Source organism: Muscardinus avellanarius (assembly GCF_963383645.1).
Source record: "Muscardinus avellanarius genome assembly, chromosome: 11".
NCBI lineage: Eukaryota > Metazoa > Chordata > Mammalia > Rodentia > Gliridae > Muscardinus > Muscardinus avellanarius.
Genome location: NC_137797.1, coordinates 4,832,420 through 4,853,340, shown reverse-complemented (window position 1 = coordinate 4,853,340; position 20,921 = coordinate 4,832,420). Strand labels below are relative to the sequence as shown.

The following is a 20,921-nucleotide window of genomic DNA, read 5'->3' as shown; positions in this document are numbered from 1 at the left end:
AAGAGCCCATTTTGTCTGATCACTTGTTATTTTGGTACCCATCAGTCAACTCAAAGTGTCATCCTCACAAATATACATGCTCACCATGTGCCGTCTCAGACACGGTCTTATGTGCTGTTAAATATGAATTCTCATCAGCTTTATGACTGCTACCTGAGGCAGGCATCTTCACTGCCCCATTCACCATGAGGAGCTTCAGGCACCGTGCCAGGCAGTGCAGCTCAGTTCTACTGTTTTACTCTGTGCTACGTTTTGCAGAATGGACAGAATCTATGGACCAATGAAGACATCAGTATATCAAGGGGAATTTCGGGCAAGGGACTAATTATACAGGTTCATATTTTCATCCACTAAAAGAACTATCTGCTCTAGACAGCCAACTGCCTTTCTTGGTTTTTCTCAAATCAGAGTATTTGAAATGTGCTCCGCAGGACCAAGAGCAACAAAGGGTACACATTCAAATACAACTTCATATAGTAAGTTTCAAACTGACAGCACACATGTTTACAGTGCAGGTGAGATCTTTCAAACAGATGAATATTTAATTACCTATCAATAGCAAAAGCCTTTTTCCGTTCCTCTTCAATTTGAATTTGAACTTTCTCAATGTTGGAATTCTGAGCAACAAATATGTCCTTAATTTGCTGCCGCTTCTCCATGAGTTCATTCACGGCTTGCAGGAAGTTTTCTTCAATCTGAACAGAGAGGACTGCATTATAGATTTACCATCTCTTATATTAATAAAGTTGACAGGTTCTGTTATTACCAATAAGCCCAAGCCAGTCATTCCCAGATGAGCCTCTACCCTGTATGCCACTTGAACGTATGTCATAGATGTGACCCACTCTGGCTCTACACATTTTTGGAAATCGGTACTCACAACCTGCTTTCATCCTTCATTTTATTATTTCTTGTTTTGGGGGTACTAAGGATTGAACCCAGACATTCTACCTATGAGCTACACACCCCCAGCCCTATTTATTTTGCCTAAGTCACTGAGGGCTGGCTGTGAACCTGTGATCCTCCTGTCTCAGCATCCCGTGCCTATGCACCCTTCCCTTTGACCCGTCCTCAGCTTACTGCCATCTGACTTTCATCCCCTGTCTGTGACATGCTCTTGCCACAAGGACCTCCACGTGGCACGCACACAGGCCACCCAGCCTTCCCACAGCCTTCACGTTCTCCTTCCTGCAGCACACAGCTTCCCCACCACTTCTGCTAGCTAACTACCCTTCTTCCTAATCCCCCTACTCTTCTCTGCTTTTTTTGTGGTACTGGAGATGGAACTCAGGGTGTTCTACCCCTGAGCACACTCCAGACCTATTTCACACTAAGTTGCTGAGGCTGGCTGGGAACCTACAGCCCTCCTGCCTCAGCCTCCCTAGTTCGGATTCCAGGCGCACCGTGGCCTTTGACTCCACAGCTGAGCCATTGCTCTCCACTATCTACCTGCAGAGTCTCCACCAACCAGCCACTCCGCAGGTGGTGCTGTCCTTACCCCCCTGTCCAACCACCTGCTGCCGACTCCTTCCACCTGTCACCCCGAGTTAGAACTAAGGCAGGAGTCACTCATGGCACCCCCGCTGCCCTCCCTGCCGATCAACACCTATTAACCGTGAAGCTCTGCTCCCCCATCCTATCAGACCCTCCAAAGCTAACAAGGGGCTTCCCCCGTGACCAGGACGTTATTTCAGATGCCCACTGTTAGTTACCCTCTTCAGGTTATCGATGTCTTCTCCACCTTTCTGAAGAGTTTCTCTCAATGTGTTGATCTTACTGAGTTTCTTCTTAAGCTGATTGCGACTATATTCGAGCTGAATATTAAGCCGAGTTTTTTGTTTTTCAAATTCTAACCTAGTATAATAAAGTCAAGCATTACAAGTGGTAAGGAGAGTGCTCTGATTTTTTCTTTTTAAACTTTTTAAAAAGAAAATTTCAAATACAAAAGAATGATTACTATAATGAGCCCCATGTAGTTCTCACCCAACTTTATTATTTGTTATCAACTTATGGTCAATCTTTCATCTCTAACTCCAACAGAGCCATCACTTGATTATTTAAAGTCAACACCAGACATCATGCAATTTCATCTGCATTTTTATTTATAGCTCTGAAAGTGAAGTGACTTTTAATTCACACCATAAATAATTATAGCTAAAAGACCTTAACATTTCTTTAATATCAAAATGTTAGCATCGCCAAATTTCCAGGTGGTCTCATTCAATTAAAAATTCCCAACTGTTTGTTTGCATCAGGATCTACATATTGCATATGGTGACGTGTCTCTAAATCTGTGTGCTTGTGTGTGTTTTACTGAGGAATGACCCGAGGTACTCTACCACTGAGCCACATGCACCCCTTTTATTTCGAAAGTGTCCTTATAGTTATCATGTCGTAGACTCAAACCTGTGATCCTCCTGTCGCTCTTAAATACTTTATAATCCACAGTATTGCTCATTTCTTTTTCCTTAAGTTACAACTTAGGTTTTTATCGTTTATTTATTGGTACTGAAGATTGAACCCAGAGCCATGCACATGATAGACAAGCTCTGCCACTGAGTTACACCCCCAGCCTCCCTTTTTTATTTTGTATTTTGAGACAGTCTCACTAAGTTGCCCAGGTGGACTTGAATTTGTGATCCTCCTGCCTCTGCCTCCAGAGTAGCTGGGATTACGGTGTGCAGCACTGCACCTGGCTTCATGTATTTTTTCTTATTTGGTCAGTTGGTCTTTATGACTAGCTATTCATATAGAAGCTCAAAACATGGGAATTCAAGAACATGTTCCTTCCTGGTGAACTCCTCTTAAATTCCTCTTAAAGTGTTCCAGTATTAGCTGTAGCCCATCCTTTCCTCCCCCTTTTCTCACCTACTGGTGATGCATTCATTCAAAAAGTACTTTCAGCTGGGTAGAAGACCCCTGGATTCAACCCCTAGTAAAACACTACACATATACACACCCCACGGTACTTTTAGGCACTACTTCTAATAGATACTGTAAATACTGATTCAAAAACAACAATGAAAACAAAGAGATATTTAATGAGAACTCCCCCGTGCCTGCTATCAACACTCTGCCACAAATGAGCTCCCTCAAGTGTGACTATGAGGTGATACTCTTACCCCATCAAACAGAAAAGAGACCTAGCAGAGTCCATTCTTGCCCACACCATCCACTGAGAAGCAGCTGTGCCAGGCAGGGCAGAGGGAGGCAGAGTCCCAGCTCCCACCCTCTGAGGGCGCTGCCTGTGGAGGCGGGTAAGCAAGATCAAGGGGACTCCTGCTGCAGAAGCAGACACACAGACCAGGGATCACGAGGGCGGCACTTGTGCACTGGGCTCCATGTTGCCACACGGCTGCAGTACTCCTTGGGGTCAGTGGCTCTGCCCCAGCTCCTCAACTTGTTAGCGTCTTCTGAGGTCTCCTTTTCTATCTCTAATTGGGCGCATGACTTTAGGGCTTTCTGTAAACTGGCTCACAGTTGTACCTCCAGTCTGCACCTTTCCCTTTCCTGACTTGTGTGTTCGGCAGTCTGCTTTATACATTCTTGACAACGTCGAGAATATATAATGGATAACTACTAGAAGAAAGAAGAGGGTTTGGCAAAGCTATCAGATGCTGGCTCAACCTAAAATTGGAGACCATTTTTCTATACTAATAGTAGCCAACTTAACAAATGTCAAAAAAATGATACTATATATAAGAAAAACCTATAAAATGTCTGGGAATGAACAAAAACACACTGATCTTTATGGAAAAAAAACACTTTAACATCCCCCAATAAAAGATTTAGAAAATTCAAATAAATGGATGCATTCTATGTTCTCAGAAGGGATTACTCAATACCTTGAATATACCATTTCTCCTCAAATAAATCTACAAATCCAATGCAATCTCAATTAAAATTCTAGTTGGATTTTTCTTTGCGTGTGTAACAGTGGGACTGAACCCAGGGCATTCTACCTCTGAGCTAAACTACAGCCTAATTTTATTTCTTATTTGGAAGCAGGAACTCACTAAACTGCAGATGTCCTTGCTGAATTGCCAAGGCTGGCTTCAAATCTGTGTTCCTCCTGTCTCAGCCTCCCAAGTACTGGGATTACAAGCATGTGCCACCATGCCTAGCTTCTAGGTAAACTTTTATGAGAAACAATAAATAAAAGCAAAATTCTTTAGAGAGAAAATCTGCTGAAGTCCAAAGTTGACTTTAGAACAAAAACTATGACAGATAAAGAAAAGGCATTTTGTGATAAAAGAATTAATTCAAGGGAGCAACTCAGCTGAGCATGGTGACACACACTGGTAATCCCAGCACTTGGGAGGAGCACTTGTCTCAACAGGAGGATCGTGGTTCCTGGACAGCCTCAGCTACTTAGTGAGGCCCTCTGCCACTCAGTGAGACCATTTCAAAATAAAATAAAAAACAGGGGTGGGGTATATCTTGCAGGTATAATGACCCTGGGTTTCATCCCCAGTACTGCAAAACAAAAACAAAAACAAACAAACAAACAAACAAAACAAAGGAGCAACAATCTCAAGAACACATACGCCCCTCACAGCAGGGCTTGAAAGCACATGAAATAAAAACTGACAGACGAGGGGATGCCAGCGCTCCTCACTTGGTGACCGCCACAACAACCAGACGGAGAACCAGTGAGCACAGAAGACCCAAGCCACAGCAGCCACCCTGGGACGTGTGGAACTTTGTTAAGATAGACCACAAGCTAGGCATGGTGGTACATGCTTGTAATCCCCACATTCGGGAGGCTGAGACAGGATCGTGGTTCACGGGCAGCCTCAGTTACTACTTAGTAATGCCCTTTGCAACTTAGTGAGACCTTGTTTAAAAATAAAGAATAAAAAATAGGGCTGGGGGTATAGCTTGGAGGTAGAATGCTCCTGGATCCCATTCCCAGTCCACCCCCCCACAAAGATAGACTACAGATAAGCCTCAATTGGAAGGATCAGAATAATGCAGATTATATTCCTCAACAAAATACAATCAATTTAAAGATCACTAACAGAAAAGTACTGCACTCTCCCAATATCGGTTAAATTAGACAACAGATTTCTAATCCCATGTCACACACACACAAAAATACTTTGGCTGGGAGTGGTGGTGCATGCTTGTAATCCCTGGGCTTGGGAGGCAGAGACAGGAGGATTGCACAGGTTCGAAGCCAGCCTTGCTGGCTTAAGAGACCCTATTTCAATATATATATATATATATATATATATATATATATATATAAAATAGGTTTCTGGAAGTGTAGCCTGGAGGTAGAAGGGTTTACACAAACCCCAGTACCACCACCAAAAAAAACAAAACAAAACAAAAAAAACTTTCAACAGAATAACAATATAACATACCAATTCTTTCTTTTTGTACTAGAAATTTAACCCAGGAACATTCAACTTCTGAGCTACATTTCCAGTCCTTTTTATTAAATTTTTTTTTCTTTTGCAGTACTAAGGATGGAACCTTAATCAAACCACAATCCTCTCGTCTCAGCCTCCCAAATGCTGGGATTACAAGTGTGTGCCACCACTCCTGGCCTATATTTAAATTTTGAAACAGGGTCTCATGCTAACTGCCGAGGGTCTTTCTAAGTTGTGGAGATTGGCCTCAAACCTGAAAGCCTCCTGCCTTTGCCTCCTAATTACTGGGATTACATGAGTGCTCCACCATGCCTGGCTCAACACGAAAATTTGAAGGATGCAGCTTGAATAGAAGAAAATAAGTAACCTGAGATGCTTATATTTGAAAAAGACAATCCCAAAACATATAATGCAAGCTTCCATCTCAAAAAACGGTTCTTGTTAGGCTGATGAGAGTCTCACTAGTTGTTGAGGCTGTCTTCAAACCTGTGTTCCTCCGGTTTCAGACTCCCTAGTACTAAGATTACAGTTGTGCATACCCAGCATTGGTAAACTAAAAAAAAAAAAAAAAAAAAAAAAAAGCCAAAGCATACAAGCATCTCAATGAATACCACTACTTAGTGAAGTCCTTTGCAACTCAGTGAGACACTGTTAAAAAAAAAATAAAAAAGAATAAAAAATAGGGCTGTGGGTGTAGCTCAGAGGTAGAATGCCATTGGGTTCCACCCCCAGTACTGAAAAACATAAAATAAAATGGTTTAGCTGATATTAAGCTGATCCTAAAGAGTGAGAAAAAAATCTAAGTAAGTTTATTTAACACATATACCTCAAGATAATTTTCTTGAAAAGCATAAGCTTTCTCCATAGTAAGTATCTAATTTCTCCTTAATAGATCTGGACTATTTATGAACCAGTAACTAATGATTTATACTGCACGATCCTCCTGCCTCAGCCTCCTAAGTACTGAGATTACAAGCGTGCACCACCATGCCTGGCAGTCTTTTTATTTTTGAAACAGGTCTCACTGAGTTGCAAAGGGCCTCGCCAAGTAGCTTAGCTACTGAGATCCTCTGGTCTCAGGCTCTCGAATGCTAGGATTACAAGTGTGTCCCACCAAGCCTGGCGCTATTTTTTTTTTTTTTTTTGGTGTGTGTGTGTGTCTGGGGGTGGAATCCAGAAGCATTCCCTATTTTTTATTCTTTATTTTGAAGCAGGGTATCACTAAGTTGCAGAGGTCTCACTAAGTAGCTGAGGCTGTCCACGAACCGCGATTCTCTGGTCTTAAACCTCCCAAATGCTGGGATTACAAGAGTGCACCATCACACTCGGCTCACTAGCTACTTCCTGATGAACTAAAATAAAAACTACCTCAGGCATGATTCTCTAAATTATAAAATATTTACTTATATATGTATAAACTATATACCAATATCTTTCAATGAAAAATACCTTTTTTGATCAATTTCCTGTTGTTGTTTAACATGTTTATTCTCAAATTCACGAATGTTTGCCACACCAATTTCTTCACAGAAGTGTTGGAAAATATCATCTTCTACCTTTTAAATTGTTTTAAAACAACTGATTTAATAGATAATTTCAATAAATACACAGATAATACTTAAATATATGTTTTCACACCAAGATTTTCCTGGATTTGGGCAAAAAGTAATATTACTGTGTCTAGCTAGTTCCTTCTTATCCTTAATTTCCATAAACTATGTCTATTTTCAAATTTCTTATTAAAAATAAATAAAGTTCATTAGCTTGCCTTAATAAGTTATTTTGGCTTTATGTACTGATTAAAGCTTGAAGAATTCCATTTATTTTGGCCACACCAAAATACAATGTGCTACACAAATAAAGAAATTATCTTTACATATAAGTTAAAAAATAGCATCTCAGACAATAAAAATACAAGTGAGTTAGAATAAAAATTAACAATGAAAAATATTTGTAAGCTGGGTGTGGTGGCGAACATTTGTAACCCACGCGCTTGGGAGGCGGAGACAGGAGGATCGTGCAGGTTCGAAGCAAGCCTCGCTGGCTTAAGAGACCCCGTTTCCAAATAAAAATAAAAATAGGTCTGGGAGTGTGGCCCAGAGGTAGAATGGTTTCCAGGAACCCCATTACCACCACCACCAAAATAAATAAATAAATAAATAAACAAATAAAAATAAAAATAATTGTAAGGCAGAGACAGGAGGATTGCAGGTTTGAAGTCAGCCCCAGAAACTTAGTGAGAGCCTGTTTCCAAGTAAAAAATAAAATAGGCCTGGGATATAGCCAGGAGGTAGAAGGCCTCTGGATTCCATCCCCAGTATATATATCATTCACACATACACACATTTGAAAAAGCTGGAATGAGCTAAATGCAGCAAAACAATTTTAAATGCCTTGCATTTATATTTATAATTATTGAATGAAAGAAACCTGCAGTAGTATGGTATATTAAAATTTTAATATTTTGGTTGAATACATACTAACTATATTCATACGTGGATGTTACAAGACTGGTGCAGCAGTACACTACCATCAGCATAAGCAGAAAATCCAAATTGTGGAAAGCAGAGCTAAACATCCAGATCTCACAATATGCTCTTACTGTCAGACCATAATTTGACGTTATGCTCTGTTTGGGCTTGCACAAATAAAAAGCATCCAGAGGGCCGGGCGTGGTGGCGCACGCTTGTAATCCCCGCGCTTGGGAGGCGGAGACAGGAAGATCGCGCAGGTTCGAAGCCAGCCGTGCTGGTGTAAGAGACCCTGTTTCAAAAATATAAAATAGGTCTGGGAGTGTAGCCCGGAGGAAGAAGGGCTTCCAGGAACCCCAGTACCACCAAAAAAAAAAAAAAAAAAAAAAAGCATCCAGAGGACGGTTTCTAAGCTAGTCTTAAGTCTCTGGTAATATGAATAAACTAAAGAGATTAGGGATAGTTAACTCGCAAAAGAGGTAATTCAGGCGCAGCATTCTAATCACGTGGAAAGGCAGAGAAAGCAGTGAGTGGAGGCTCTGGAGGATGGGTGACAGGAACTGTCTAAGGGTTAGTGGTGGCCAACAGTGTAATGCGCTAAGCCCGGGAAAGCTCCCAGTACTTTATTAGCAGAGGCTAGATGGCCAAACTGTGGTTGCCCTAAAGACAAGCACCTAAGCTGGCATATAACAGATGTTAGGAAAGTAACTACTGAGCCCAGCGTGGTGGCACATGCCCATAACCTCAGTACAGGCTCAGACAGGAGAATCTCGGGTTCAAGAACAGCCTCAGCAACTTAGTGAGACCCTGTTTCAAAACAAAAATTAAAAAGATCTGAGGGTGGAGTTCAAAAGTAGAATGCCCCTGTGTTCATTTGTTAGCATCACAAAAAAGAAAAAAAAGTAACTACTGAGTGAATAAACTTAAAGACAATCTGAATGATGGTTCTTTCTCTCGGAGTATTAGGGCAGTGGAGAAAAACCAGGTAATAACTTTTACCATGAACAAGGAGAGGCTGGAGCCGAAGAGAATAAGCAAGCACTGAGCATTGTCTTGAGATGGGCTACAGATGTGTGGAATATACTGGCCAAACCTATCAAACTTAGCTTACAAGTTGTTGCGGATAGGGTGCTGCTGTCTTTTCACCTCTGCCCTAGCACATATTCAAGACGCTCTACAGCTGCTGTCTGGTCCACATGCCATTTACTATGAGTACGTCACCTTATCTATCTTTTCTTGAAATCCTTCAATTCGTTGCTGTTGTTCTTTGATTCCTTCATTGAGCATTGCACACTGAGACTCAATATTTAATAGCTCGCTTTGTAGCTGAGATTGTTCCTAATAGAAGAGAGAAATGTTCTTTTTACATGGCTGTTTTAGCTTTATATACAGAATAAAGCCCAAACATGATAGGTGTCTTTTAGAATAAAAGAGAATACATGAGCTAAAGTGAATTCTGGTACAGTTGGATAATAAGATTAAATACATAAAAAATCAAAGGACTAATAAATCTTAACCAAGGGAGATTCCTGGAAATCTATGTTCTAGTTCAGTTTCTATCAACATACCCTGTAAAAGGCAGCAAGGTGCTTCTTTTTAATAATCTCGAGTTCGCTTTGTGAATATCTGAGTCGTGTATTCGTCCCTTGTGCTAGAGTCTGTATTTGTTTCAAATCCGCTTCCTTGCGCAGTGTCTTCATTAAATCCTACAAAGGAAGGGAAATGTGAAAACATTCTACAGAAAAGCACTTTCACTTGATTCTAGGAATTTCCACATTTGTTCCCTGATTTCTTAAGTGAACTACTACTTTTTCAATCTCTATGTGTTTATATAATTTACGCAGTTACTTTTGCTATTGATTTCTAATTTCACTTCATTATAATCTGATAAAGGACAAGAAATTATTCTAATATTAAAAATATTTATTAACATTTGCTTTATGGTTAAATGTATTCTAAAAGAGAAGCTTATAGATTTAAGTGCTTACTGTAGAAAAACAGATCTCCAAATAAATAACCTAATGGTACATCATAAGGTCTTAATACAATAAACCAAATCCAAATTAGTAAAATGAAATAAATATCAGATCAGAAATAAAGACTAAAAGAATACAAAGGATCAATGAAACAAAGAGTTGGGTTTTTTGGAAAGGTAAACAAAGTTGACAAACCCCTAGCAAAATGAACAAAAACAAAGAGAGAATCAAAGAAGGGGATATTAAAATAGATACTACTGAGACATAGAGGACCATAGGAAATATATATATATATATACATACATACATATATATATATTTGTGTGTGTGTGTGTGTGTGTGTGTGGTACTGGGGGTGGAACCCAGAGGCTTTTCTACCTCCGGGCTATACTCCCAGACCTATTTTGTAATTTATTTGGAAACAGGGTCTCACTAGGTTGCTGAGAGCCTCGCTAAGTAGCCGAGGCTGGCTTTGAACCCATGCGCTCCTCCTGTCTCAGCCTCCCAAGCGTGGGGATTACAAGTGTGCACCACCATGCCCAACCAGGAAATATTTTGAAAAATTATATGCCAATAAATTGGATATGGCACACACCTGTAATCGTGGCACCTCGGAGATTGAGGCTAGCCTCGACAACTTAGGACAACGTCTCTCAAAATAAAATAGGGCTGGAGATATAGCATAGTGGGAGAGTCCTGTGCTCTTTTTTTGTGGTACAAAAAAAGGACAAATTTTCTAGACACATCTGCCCTATCAAACATGAACCAAATGCTGGGCACATGTCTGTAATCCTAGGACTGGGGGTGTGGCTCAAAGTAAATGCTAGTGGGTTCAATCCCCAGTACAGACAAATAGAATCAAGGGTAAAAAATCACATGACCATCTCAGAAGATGAAGAAAGGCCTTGATAAAATCTAGTATCCTGTCATGATAAAAACTCCAAATAAGGTGGCGCACGCTTGTCATCCCCGTGCTTGGGAGGCTGAGACAGGAGGAGCGCATGGGTTCAAAGCCAGCCTCGGCTACTTAGCGAGGCTCTCAGCAACCTAGTGAGACCCTGTTTCCAAATAAAGTATAATATAGGTCTAGGAATATAGTCCAGAGGTAGAAAAGCCGCTGGGTTCCACCCCAGAACCACCAAAATAAATAATAAATAATAAATAAATAAAATTCCAAATAAACTAGAGAAGAATCATACCTCAACATAATAAAGGCTACACACAACAAGCTTATTACCAGTATCAGACTGAATGAGGAAAACTAACTGCGTTTCCTCCCTTGGCACAACATAAGGGTGCCCACTCTCACCACTTAGTCAATACCTTACTGTAAAGTTTAGCCAGACAATCCGGGAAGAGGAAAAAAAGTGACACAAATAGGAAAGGAGGAGTCAAATCATCCATAATTCTATACCTAGGAAACCCTAAAGAGTCTACCAAAAGTCTCTTAGTGCTAAATCCAGTACTAAGTAGCAGGATAAATGCAGCAAAGAGCAGGATATAAAAATCAATATACAAGTATCAGCAGATTTCCTTTATACCAAAAATGAACTCACTGAGAATCAGGAAAACAGTCCCATTCACAATAGCCTGAAACAACCTAGCCAAGGAAGTGAAAGACCTATACAATGAAAACTACGAAGTCCTCCTTTTTTTTTTTTTTTTTTTTTTTGGTGGTACTGGGGGTGGAACCCAGGGGCTTTCTACCTCCAGGCTATATTCCCAGACCCATTTTATGTTTTATTTGGAAACAGGGTCTCACCAAGTTGCTGAGAGCCTCACTCAGTAGCTGAGGCTGGCTTCGAACCTGCGCGATCCTCCTGTCTCAGCCTCCCAAGCACAGGATGACAAGCATGCGCCACCATGCCCGGCTCTACAAAGTCCTTAAGAAAGAAGCTGAAGAGCCAGGTGTGATGGCACACACCTGTTACCCCAGTACTGGGGGAGCTGAGACGGGAAGATTATAGGGACTCAAGGCCAGCAGCTTAGCAAGACCCTGCTTAAAAATAAAAAGGAAAGTAGGCCTGGGGGCGTAGCCCATAGGTAGAACTTCCTGGCTTCATCCCCAGTAACACAAAAAGGAAAAGAGAAAGAAGAAAGAAAGAAAAGAGGAGAAAAAAGAAGAAAGCTTCTGCATAGCAAAGGAAACAAGCAACAGCGACATGACAGCATGTAAACTAGGGGAAACTCTTTCCAGCTACTCATTAGAAAGAGGATTAATATCCAGAATATACATGAGGAATTCCACTATGCTGAGATTCAATACCAAAGGCTATTATCGAGAAAACAAAGATGCAGGGGAAAGTCCAGGGTATAGCTCCACAGCATTCCTCCAATCCCAGTCTTGGGAGGCTGAGCCAGAAGGACCACAGGTGCACAGTCGGCCTCAGCAATCTCATGAGGTCCTCCACAACTTAGCGAGACCCCGCATAAGAGGTATGCATTGTGTTTCTATTCCCACCAGTTACTCTTTTACTTGTATTTGTGTGCATGTGTGTGGTGCTGGGGTTTGAGCCCAGGGGCATCTACCTCTGAGCTACACTCCAGTCCTGTTTTATCCTTTATTTTGAAACATGGTCTCCCTCGGTTGTGGAGGGCCTCACACGGTGCTGAGGCTGACTTGGAACCTGAAATCCTCTCATCTCAGCTCACAAGTACTGGGATTACAAGCATATACCACTATGCCCTGCTTTTTACTTTTAATTAGGGCTAGCTACGGAATTTTACCAAATGCCTGTTCCACACTTGATTATGTGATTTTCTCCTGCCTTTAATTCATTAATGTAATGTACTATACTGATCAATATCAAAAAACCCATGCTCTTATCCAGAACAAACTTTATCCAGTCATATGACTTATTTCATTTTATTGATGAATCTTCCATACTAATATTTTATTTAAAATTATGCATTTATATTCACACAGTAATTATCCTTTAGCTTTATCTTTAGTATTATTCTATAATATTTTAAAGTTATATGAGGCTGGGTGTAGTGGTGCACACTTATAATCCCAGTACTTGGGAGCCTGAGACAGAGGATTGTAGGTTTGCAGCCAGCCTCAGCTTTTCAGTGAGACCTTATACAACTTAGTGAGACCCTATTTCAAAAAAAAAAAAAATAGGGCTGGGGGTGTAGCTCAAAGGTAAGAATGCTCCTGGGTTCCATCCCTAGTACCACACACGCAAAAAAGTTATCCGAGCTTTATAAAATGAATTGGAGAGTTTACATCTTTTTCTATGTTTTAAAATGACTGAAGTAAGATTAGAAATATATTACCTAGAACTCAGCCATACATCTATCTGGTCTCAGAGTTGCGTGCGCGCATGTGTGTATGTGTCTGAGGATTGAGCCTGGGGCCTCATGCAGGCTAGGCATGCACTCTATCACTGATCCACATCTCTAGCCTTGAGTCCTTCTATTTTTTAAATTGTAGTAAAATACACATATTATCTAAGTATATAGTTCAATACTTTAAATACATTCACATTTTGCAATCTCAACCCTTTTCTTCTTGCAAAGCGAACTCTAAACCCATTAAATAACTCCATTTCCCTCTTCCCTATTAAACTTAGCAATCCCCATTAAACTTCTGTCTTTATGAATTGTGACTTCTCTAGAGACTTTATAGAAGTGGAATCATACAGTACTTATTCTTTTGGTTTATTTTTAGTTTATTTCAATATAATTTCCTCAAAGTTCATTTGCATTGTAAGCATTTGCCAGAATTTCCTTCCTTTTTAAAGATGAATAATAGCCGGGCGTGGTGACGCACACTTGTAATCCCCGCGCTTGGGAGGCAGAGACAGGAGGATCGCACAGGTTCGAAGCCAGCTGCGCGCGCTGGCTTAGGAGACCCTGTTTCCAAATAAAAAATATATAAATAGGTCTGGGAGTGTATCCCAAAAGTAGAAGGGCTTCCAGGAACCTCAGTACCACCAAAATATATATATAAATGTCTAAAAAAATAAAGATGAATAATACTCCATTGAAAGGACTGACCACTCCCAAGACCAAGACAGTACTACTCAGCCCCCACCTGGTAAAGGTGAGACACATGGAGGAAGTCTGTATGGACACATATAAAAAGCAAGGCTTCATTTCAAATTGCCATTTTCCTACAACTTTTTTTGTGCTAATGGCATAAATTTGTAAACATCTTTAAAAGTTGATCATATTTATACCTTAGATTAAAACATAAAATATGGTCATATGCTTACAGAAAAAGATTAAAATTGCCGGGCATGGTGGCGTACACTTGTAATCCCCGCTCTTGGGAGGCGGAGACAGGAGGATCGCGCAGGTTCGAAGCCAGCCGTGCTGGCTTAAGAGACCCTGTTTCCAAATAAAAAGTATAAAAATAGGTCTGGGAGTGTAGCTTAGAGGTATAAGGGTTTCATTTCCAGTACAACCAAAAAAAAAAAATTAAAATTAGTCAAGTAACTGTGCCACAATATCTCTTTAAATAAAAAATGTCTTTTGTATACACAAAAGAAGAAAATTAGAAAAATAAATAAATGATCCAAAAGCATTATAGAGACAATATCTATTAAAAGTTGACATTTTAAATATGTATGGGATTATAAGGAGTTTGGGGGCAATAAAATATTCTGTATCATAGATGTGGTGGTTACACAACTACGTATACTTGTCAAAACTTACTGAAGTAGACACAACACTGGTGACTATTATTTCATATAAGTTACACACACATAAGGCCAACTAAAAAGAGAAATATAACATATATTTACTTTTTTTTTTCTGGGTCTGGGGATGGAACCCAGGGGCATTTTGCCTCCGAGCTACACCCCCTGCCCTACTTTTTATTCTTTATTTTGAAACCGGGTCTCACTGAGTTGCAGAGGGCCTCACTAAATAGCTGAGGCTGTCCGTGAACCGCGATCCTCCGGTCTCAGCCTCCCGAATGCTGGGATTACAAGCGTGCGCCACCAGGCCCGGCTCATATATTTACTTTTTATACAAATAGTTCTTAAAGTAATAAAATAACCTAATACAAAAATGTGCAAAGGAGCCGGATGTGGTGGCACATGCTTATAATCCCAGTACTTGAAAGGCTGAAATAGGAGGATCACAGGTTTGAGAGCAATCTTACCAAGTAGTGAGACTCATCAACCTAGCAAGACTCTGTTTCAAAATAAAAATAAAATAGGGCTGGGGTAGAGTTTGGAGGTAGAATACCCCTGGATTCGATCCCCAGTACCCTCCCAAAAAAGAATAAAAATGTGCAAAGAAAATAAGCAGTGCATAACACTTATTATTTAGAAAGCCCACTTAGTTTAAAATACAATTATTCTCCTTAACGTAACTTTTAGAACACGGATTTACCTTTAGTTCTTGGACTAGCTGGTTTCGTTTGTCTCTTAGATTCTTTAACTCTTTCTCATCCCAGCATCTAGCCTTGTGTTTTAAATCACTTGACCCTCCAGAGATCACCCCAGATTTTAAAAATAGTGTCCCATCAAGAGCCACAGTCTGCAAAATTAAAAATATTACTTTAGAAAAATGTGTGCATAGAAGATAAAGAACACAATGAGGCAATATTTACAGCAGAGGATCTACAGAACTGGACTTTACTAATAAAATATCTACTTTATGTGAGAACAGCAATAAACAACCACAAAACCCATTTTTCTAAGACCTAAAGCAAATCTAGGCAGTAAATTAGCAGCAATTACAAAAGTTCAAAGTAAGTTCCAAAGATATTCAATACTCAAAAGCAAAAATATATATATTTAATCACAATAGTATGCATTATGTAATCCTGTGTTTGAAGAATGTGACATACATGCCAATGGCATATTATGAAAATGGCCTTAATAACTTTAGAATACCAAAAAAATCACATTCTCCAAAACAAACAACTTTAGAGCAAGAAAAATAATAAAGATAGCCTGGAATCTATAGTCCTCTTAGTGAACATATGCTTTATGAAATAAACGAAATCAATTCTTGATGTTGTGCAAAGGTTTCTGACTAGTCAAAGTAGGAGACCACCTGTGAGAAACTAAAACGACATAATGTGAACTGACAAAGGGGAGCAACAAATAGGAGTCGCGTGCACTCCCTCTGCTGAAGACGTCCCCCAGAGTGGTGGCAGGATGCTGGCAGTGGGGCAAGGACACCTGACACAGGCTGAAAGAGTGGTGCATGTCACAGGGCTGGGATGGAGAAAGGAACCTAAAGCAGGATGAGACCCCTGGAAGAATTAAGGAATAACAGACATGAAGCCAACAGGCCAGATTATAGAGTTCTCTAGAAACCATCAGAGGGAGACACTGAGCTACATCTCCAGTTCTACATAATATATATTTTTTAACTGACTGTTATCTTGGTAATCATTTAATACTTGAATATAAAGAATTATCATTTTAAAATTAATTAATTTATTTATTATTGTACTGGGAATTGAACTCAGGAGCATTCTACCTCAGAGCTACACTCCAGCCCTTTCTATTTTTTTTGTTTTGAAAGAGGGTCTTGCAAAGTTGCTGAATGTCTTTCTAAGTTGCTGAGGCTGCCCTCAAGCCTGTGATCCTCCTGTCTTAGCCTCCCAAGTACTGGGATTACAGGTATATGCCATCATGTCCATCTAGGATTTAAAATTTTTTGACATTATATTTTTAAAATATTTAAAAACTGAGTTATCACAAAACTATGGTACCTAAATTATAGCTAGTAGAACTGCTATAAATGATATGTAGTTTATAAATACTATATGTAGATTTTTTTGCAGTACTAGGGATGGAATCCACAGCCCTATTTTTGTAGTCTTTTATAATTTTTGAAACAGGGTCTCACTGAATTGTGAAGGACCTCACTAAGTAGCTGAGGCTGTCTGCGAACTGTGATCATCTGGTCTCAGCCTCCCGAACGCTGGGATTACAAGCGTGCGCCACCACACCTGGCAAAATACTATATGTAGTTTATATATACTATAGTTTACAAATAAATCAAAATATTTTGTGAGGCCACTTGCAATGTTTAAACAAAGAAAAAAAATTAAAATATATCAAACATATGAAAGATCAAAAACATAAATTGAGGATATTGAATGATTTCTGTAAAAAGTGACAACTATCCAATTGTCTTACCAATCTAAAACTCAGAAAAAATTCTTTAAAAGTTCCTAGATAAACCAGGCATGTTGGCACATGCCTATAATCCTAGTACTTGGCTGAGACAGGAGGATCAGTTTTGAGGATAGCCTTAACAGCTTAGTGAGGGCCTCCACAACTTAGAGACCCTGTTTCACACACACACAAAAAAAATAAAATAGGGCTCATGGTGTAGCTCAGAGGCAAAATGCCCCCGGGTTCAATCCCCAGTACCATACAAAAAAGTTACTGGATTATAGTTACAATACAAAAAACACAAATACAAGTCGGGCGTGGTGGCACATGCTTATAATCCCAGCATTTGGGAGGCTGAGACAGGAGGATCGTGGTTAGCAGAAAGCCTCAGCTACTTAGTGAGGCCCTTTGAGACTCAGTGAGATCCTGTTTCACTGAGAATAAAAAAGAATAAAAACCAAATAACAAAGAATAAAAAATAAGGATGGGGTGGAGCTCGGAGGTAGAATATCCTTGGGTTCCATCCCCAGTACCACAAACAAAACAAAACAAAATAAAAAAGAAAAATACATATGATTAAAATTTTGAAATAATAAGAACAAGATATGACCTAATGAGACAGAACATGTTATTGTGAACATGAGAGAAACCACAAATATTTGTTAAATGAAGGAATAAAAAGCCTCATCTTCATGTAACTTCTTTACATTGACTATAAAAGTCTTCAAAAATAAACTTAAAAACATATTTTACAAATGTATGAAAGTCAATTTTGGTATAAATTAGACAGAAAAATAAGGATTCCTTAATAATTCACTTATTATACCTGCTTAAGTTTAAATGAGACAGCAATGAATGATTACAATACAGTGGCTGTGTCACCTTTAATATTAACATGACAGAAGCACCAGAAGGTATCAAAAGCTAATCATGTTAGAGAAATGAATAAATGCAACACTGGCAATCCTTATGTCTCATAATATCTTGCTTTGTATTAATTTGCAATTCTGGACATTATAGATAAATGTGTTAATTGAATAGTACTTAGCGAGGCCCTTTGCAACTCAATGAGACATTTTTTAAAAATAAAGAATAAAAAAATTGGGCCAAAGGTGAAGCTCAGAGGTAGAAAGCCCCTGGGTTCCATCCCCAATACCACACAAATATAAATAAATAAATAAATAAATAAATAAATAAATACTTTGTATCTACGAATTTTCTAAAAGTTTACCCAGAATGTACACACCTAAAATCTTTCCCTCTATTCAAAATCACATATACTATATAGAAAAATGCAGGTGAAATCTAGAGTTCAGCAAGGGTATTTATTCTATATAAGGTAAAAATAAACCAAACTGCCTTAGAATATTATAATAAATTTATTTTCTAAAATATAATTTGTAGTGTTTGGAAAGGCCAGAGTTTGCTGTAGTTGATATACAAGAGCTTGAACCCATGGCTTCGACATGCTAGGCAAGCACTCTACTACTGGGCCATATTCCCAGCTCTTTCTGCTTTATTTTGAGACAAAGTCTTGCTAAGTTGCCCAGACTGGCATTGAACTTGTGATCCTACTGCTTCAGCCTCCAGAGTAGCTTGAATTATAGGCATATAACACTATGTTCAGCCAGAAGATAGTTTAAAAAAACTTAACCAAACATTGTAAAAACTACTGAAGCCATAACCACCTTAGGTTCTATGCTGGTTTTCCTTGTTGTAAAACAGAACATATGAAAGTGTGTGTGTGTGTGTGTGTGTGTGTGTGTGTGTGTGTGAGAGAGAGAGAGAGAGAGAGGGGGGGGGGATAAATGGAGAGATGCATCTTGTAAGTATTGCTCAAACTTATCTACGAGTGAGACTCAAGCCTCTTCTCTTACTTTCCGCCTTTCAGGTCCATTGAACGCGATATGTCTTGCTTCCTCCACAGTCTCACAGACAAGACCATTTCCACACACAAACTGAATCACTTTTTTCAGCTGAGGAAACTGAGTCTTTATGACATCAATCACCATTTTACAGCCTTTAATCTCCCTTAGTCTTTCATTGATTGGCTTGATCTGAAAGGGTTAAAAAGATATTCACTCAATTATACTAAAATAAAAAGCAAATGCTCATACATTCTTTCCACAAAAAAAACTAGTAGTATATAGTTACATGAAATAAGAAACTGACAAGGCCACAATCAACTAGATCCCACATTGTTTCATGTAATTAATTATTTTGTGGAAGTGGAGATGGAACCCAGGGGCATTCTACCTCTGAGCTACACCCTTAGCCCTATTTTTTATTCTTTATTTTGAAACAGGGTCTCATTAAGTAGCGGAGGGTTTCCTCAAACTATGATCTTCCTGTCTCAGCCTTCCAAGTACTAGGATTACAAGAGTGTGCCACTGCACTCGGCCATGCAGTATTTTTAAAAAATACAAAACTTTACCAAAAGCAAAAAGCTAAAACTTTCAGATTCAACTCATTCACTAGTTAACTAGCTGGGACAAAATGTGCAAGAAATGCTCCATGTTCTCCAAATAATTAAATCTAGTAGAAAACAATACCCATTTAGACAGAAGTCAGAGTAACAGAATACTATGGAATTTGAAAAGCCACTTTAGACTTAAATGATCAGAAAAGGCATCAGACTTTGTTAGACATGACTTTCAGCAATATATTACTGAAAACTGACAAGTATGATCTCACATTTGCTAAGATAGAACAAAGCAAAGGCCCAACGCATAGCCACATTCTGGGTTTGTGTGTGTATTTTTTGGAGTATATGTATTTAAATAATGTACCTATTTAACATTGGGGAGGTAGAGACTGGAGGGTCATGGTTTGCAGACATTCTCAGCTACTTAGTGAGGTCCTTTGCAACTCAGTGAGACCCTGTTTCAAACAAAATAAAAGACTGAAAAATAGGGTTGGGAGTGTAGCTCAGAGGTAGAATGCCCCTGGGTTCCATCCCCTACTGGAACAAAACAAAACAAATGTGTGTGTGTGTGTGTGTGTGTGTGTGTGTGTGTGTTTAAATAATCTGTGTATGAAAAAGCAATTGGAAGTAGTTACTATTGAAGAACTGGGCACTTAGAGGAGATAGAAATATTATCTTAGTATTTGATATGTATCTATATAACATTTTTAAAAAATTGAGTTTACTTTTAAAAATTTTCAAATGAAGAATAAATGAAAAAGGATTTGAATAGGAAGAGGAATCTAAAGAGGAAGTCCTGGCGTGCAGAGGGGAAGGCCTGTGACACGAGAGACAGCAGGTCTGGCCATGAGTCACGCTGGCTGGTGCTTGCCGAGCCTCTCCACACAGGTGTTGTCAGGTACTTCATAGCTAATGACTCCTTGCAATAATCCCATAAGGGGAGGAGTTATTCCCTCACAGATTAAAAACTGAAGATCACAGGAGAACACCTTTGCCAGCTATTCTTCTGACAGAGTATTAAATAGAGAATATATAAAGAACTCATATAAATATAACTAAGGACAAAAATCACACGATCATCTCAATAGACGCTGAAAAAACATTTCACAAAATCCAACACCCAGTCATGTTAAAAACACTGTAGGGCCGGGCGTGGTGGCACACGCCTGGAATCCCAGCATTTTGGGAGATGAAGACCGGAGGATAACATTTCGCATATAGCCTCAGCTACTTAGCAAGGCCCTTCACAACTCAGTGAGACCCTTTCAAAAAATAAAAAGAATAAAAACTAGGACCAGGGTTGTAGCTCGGAGATAGAATGCCCCTGGGTTCCATTCCCAGTATCTCAAAACAACAAAACAAAACAAAAAACACTGTAGAAAATCAGAATAGAAAACTTACTTCAACTTCATAAAGGCATATAAAACAAACCCACAGCCAACATCATATTGAATGGGAGAAAAACTGCAAGAATTCCCTTTAAAATCAGGAACAAGGATGCCCATATCACCACTCCTTTTCAGTACAGTCCTTGAGACTCTTTCTAGAGCAATAGGCAAGGGAAGAAAATCAAAGGACTA

General features: G+C 39.3%; 1 protein-coding gene across 1 annotated transcript in view; it reads right to left on the bottom strand.

The window, feature by feature from the left end:
• Positions 1-20,921, bottom strand: part of SMC1B (structural maintenance of chromosomes 1B) — a gene marked incomplete at both ends in the record, with an annotated part of 86,157 nt that overhangs the window by 25,800 nt on the left and 39,436 nt on the right. Inside the window, 7 exons of the mRNA XM_080704758.1 lie at positions 550-695; positions 1,713-1,854; positions 6,828-6,934; positions 9,071-9,187; positions 9,418-9,555; positions 15,172-15,318; positions 18,794-18,973. Of these exons, the coding sequence (XP_080560884.1) occupies positions 550-695; positions 1,713-1,854; positions 6,828-6,934; positions 9,071-9,187; positions 9,418-9,555; positions 15,172-15,318; positions 18,794-18,973 (977 nt within the window). The remainder of the gene's footprint in view (positions 1-549; positions 696-1,712; positions 1,855-6,827; positions 6,935-9,070; positions 9,188-9,417; positions 9,556-15,171; positions 15,319-18,793; positions 18,974-20,921) is intronic.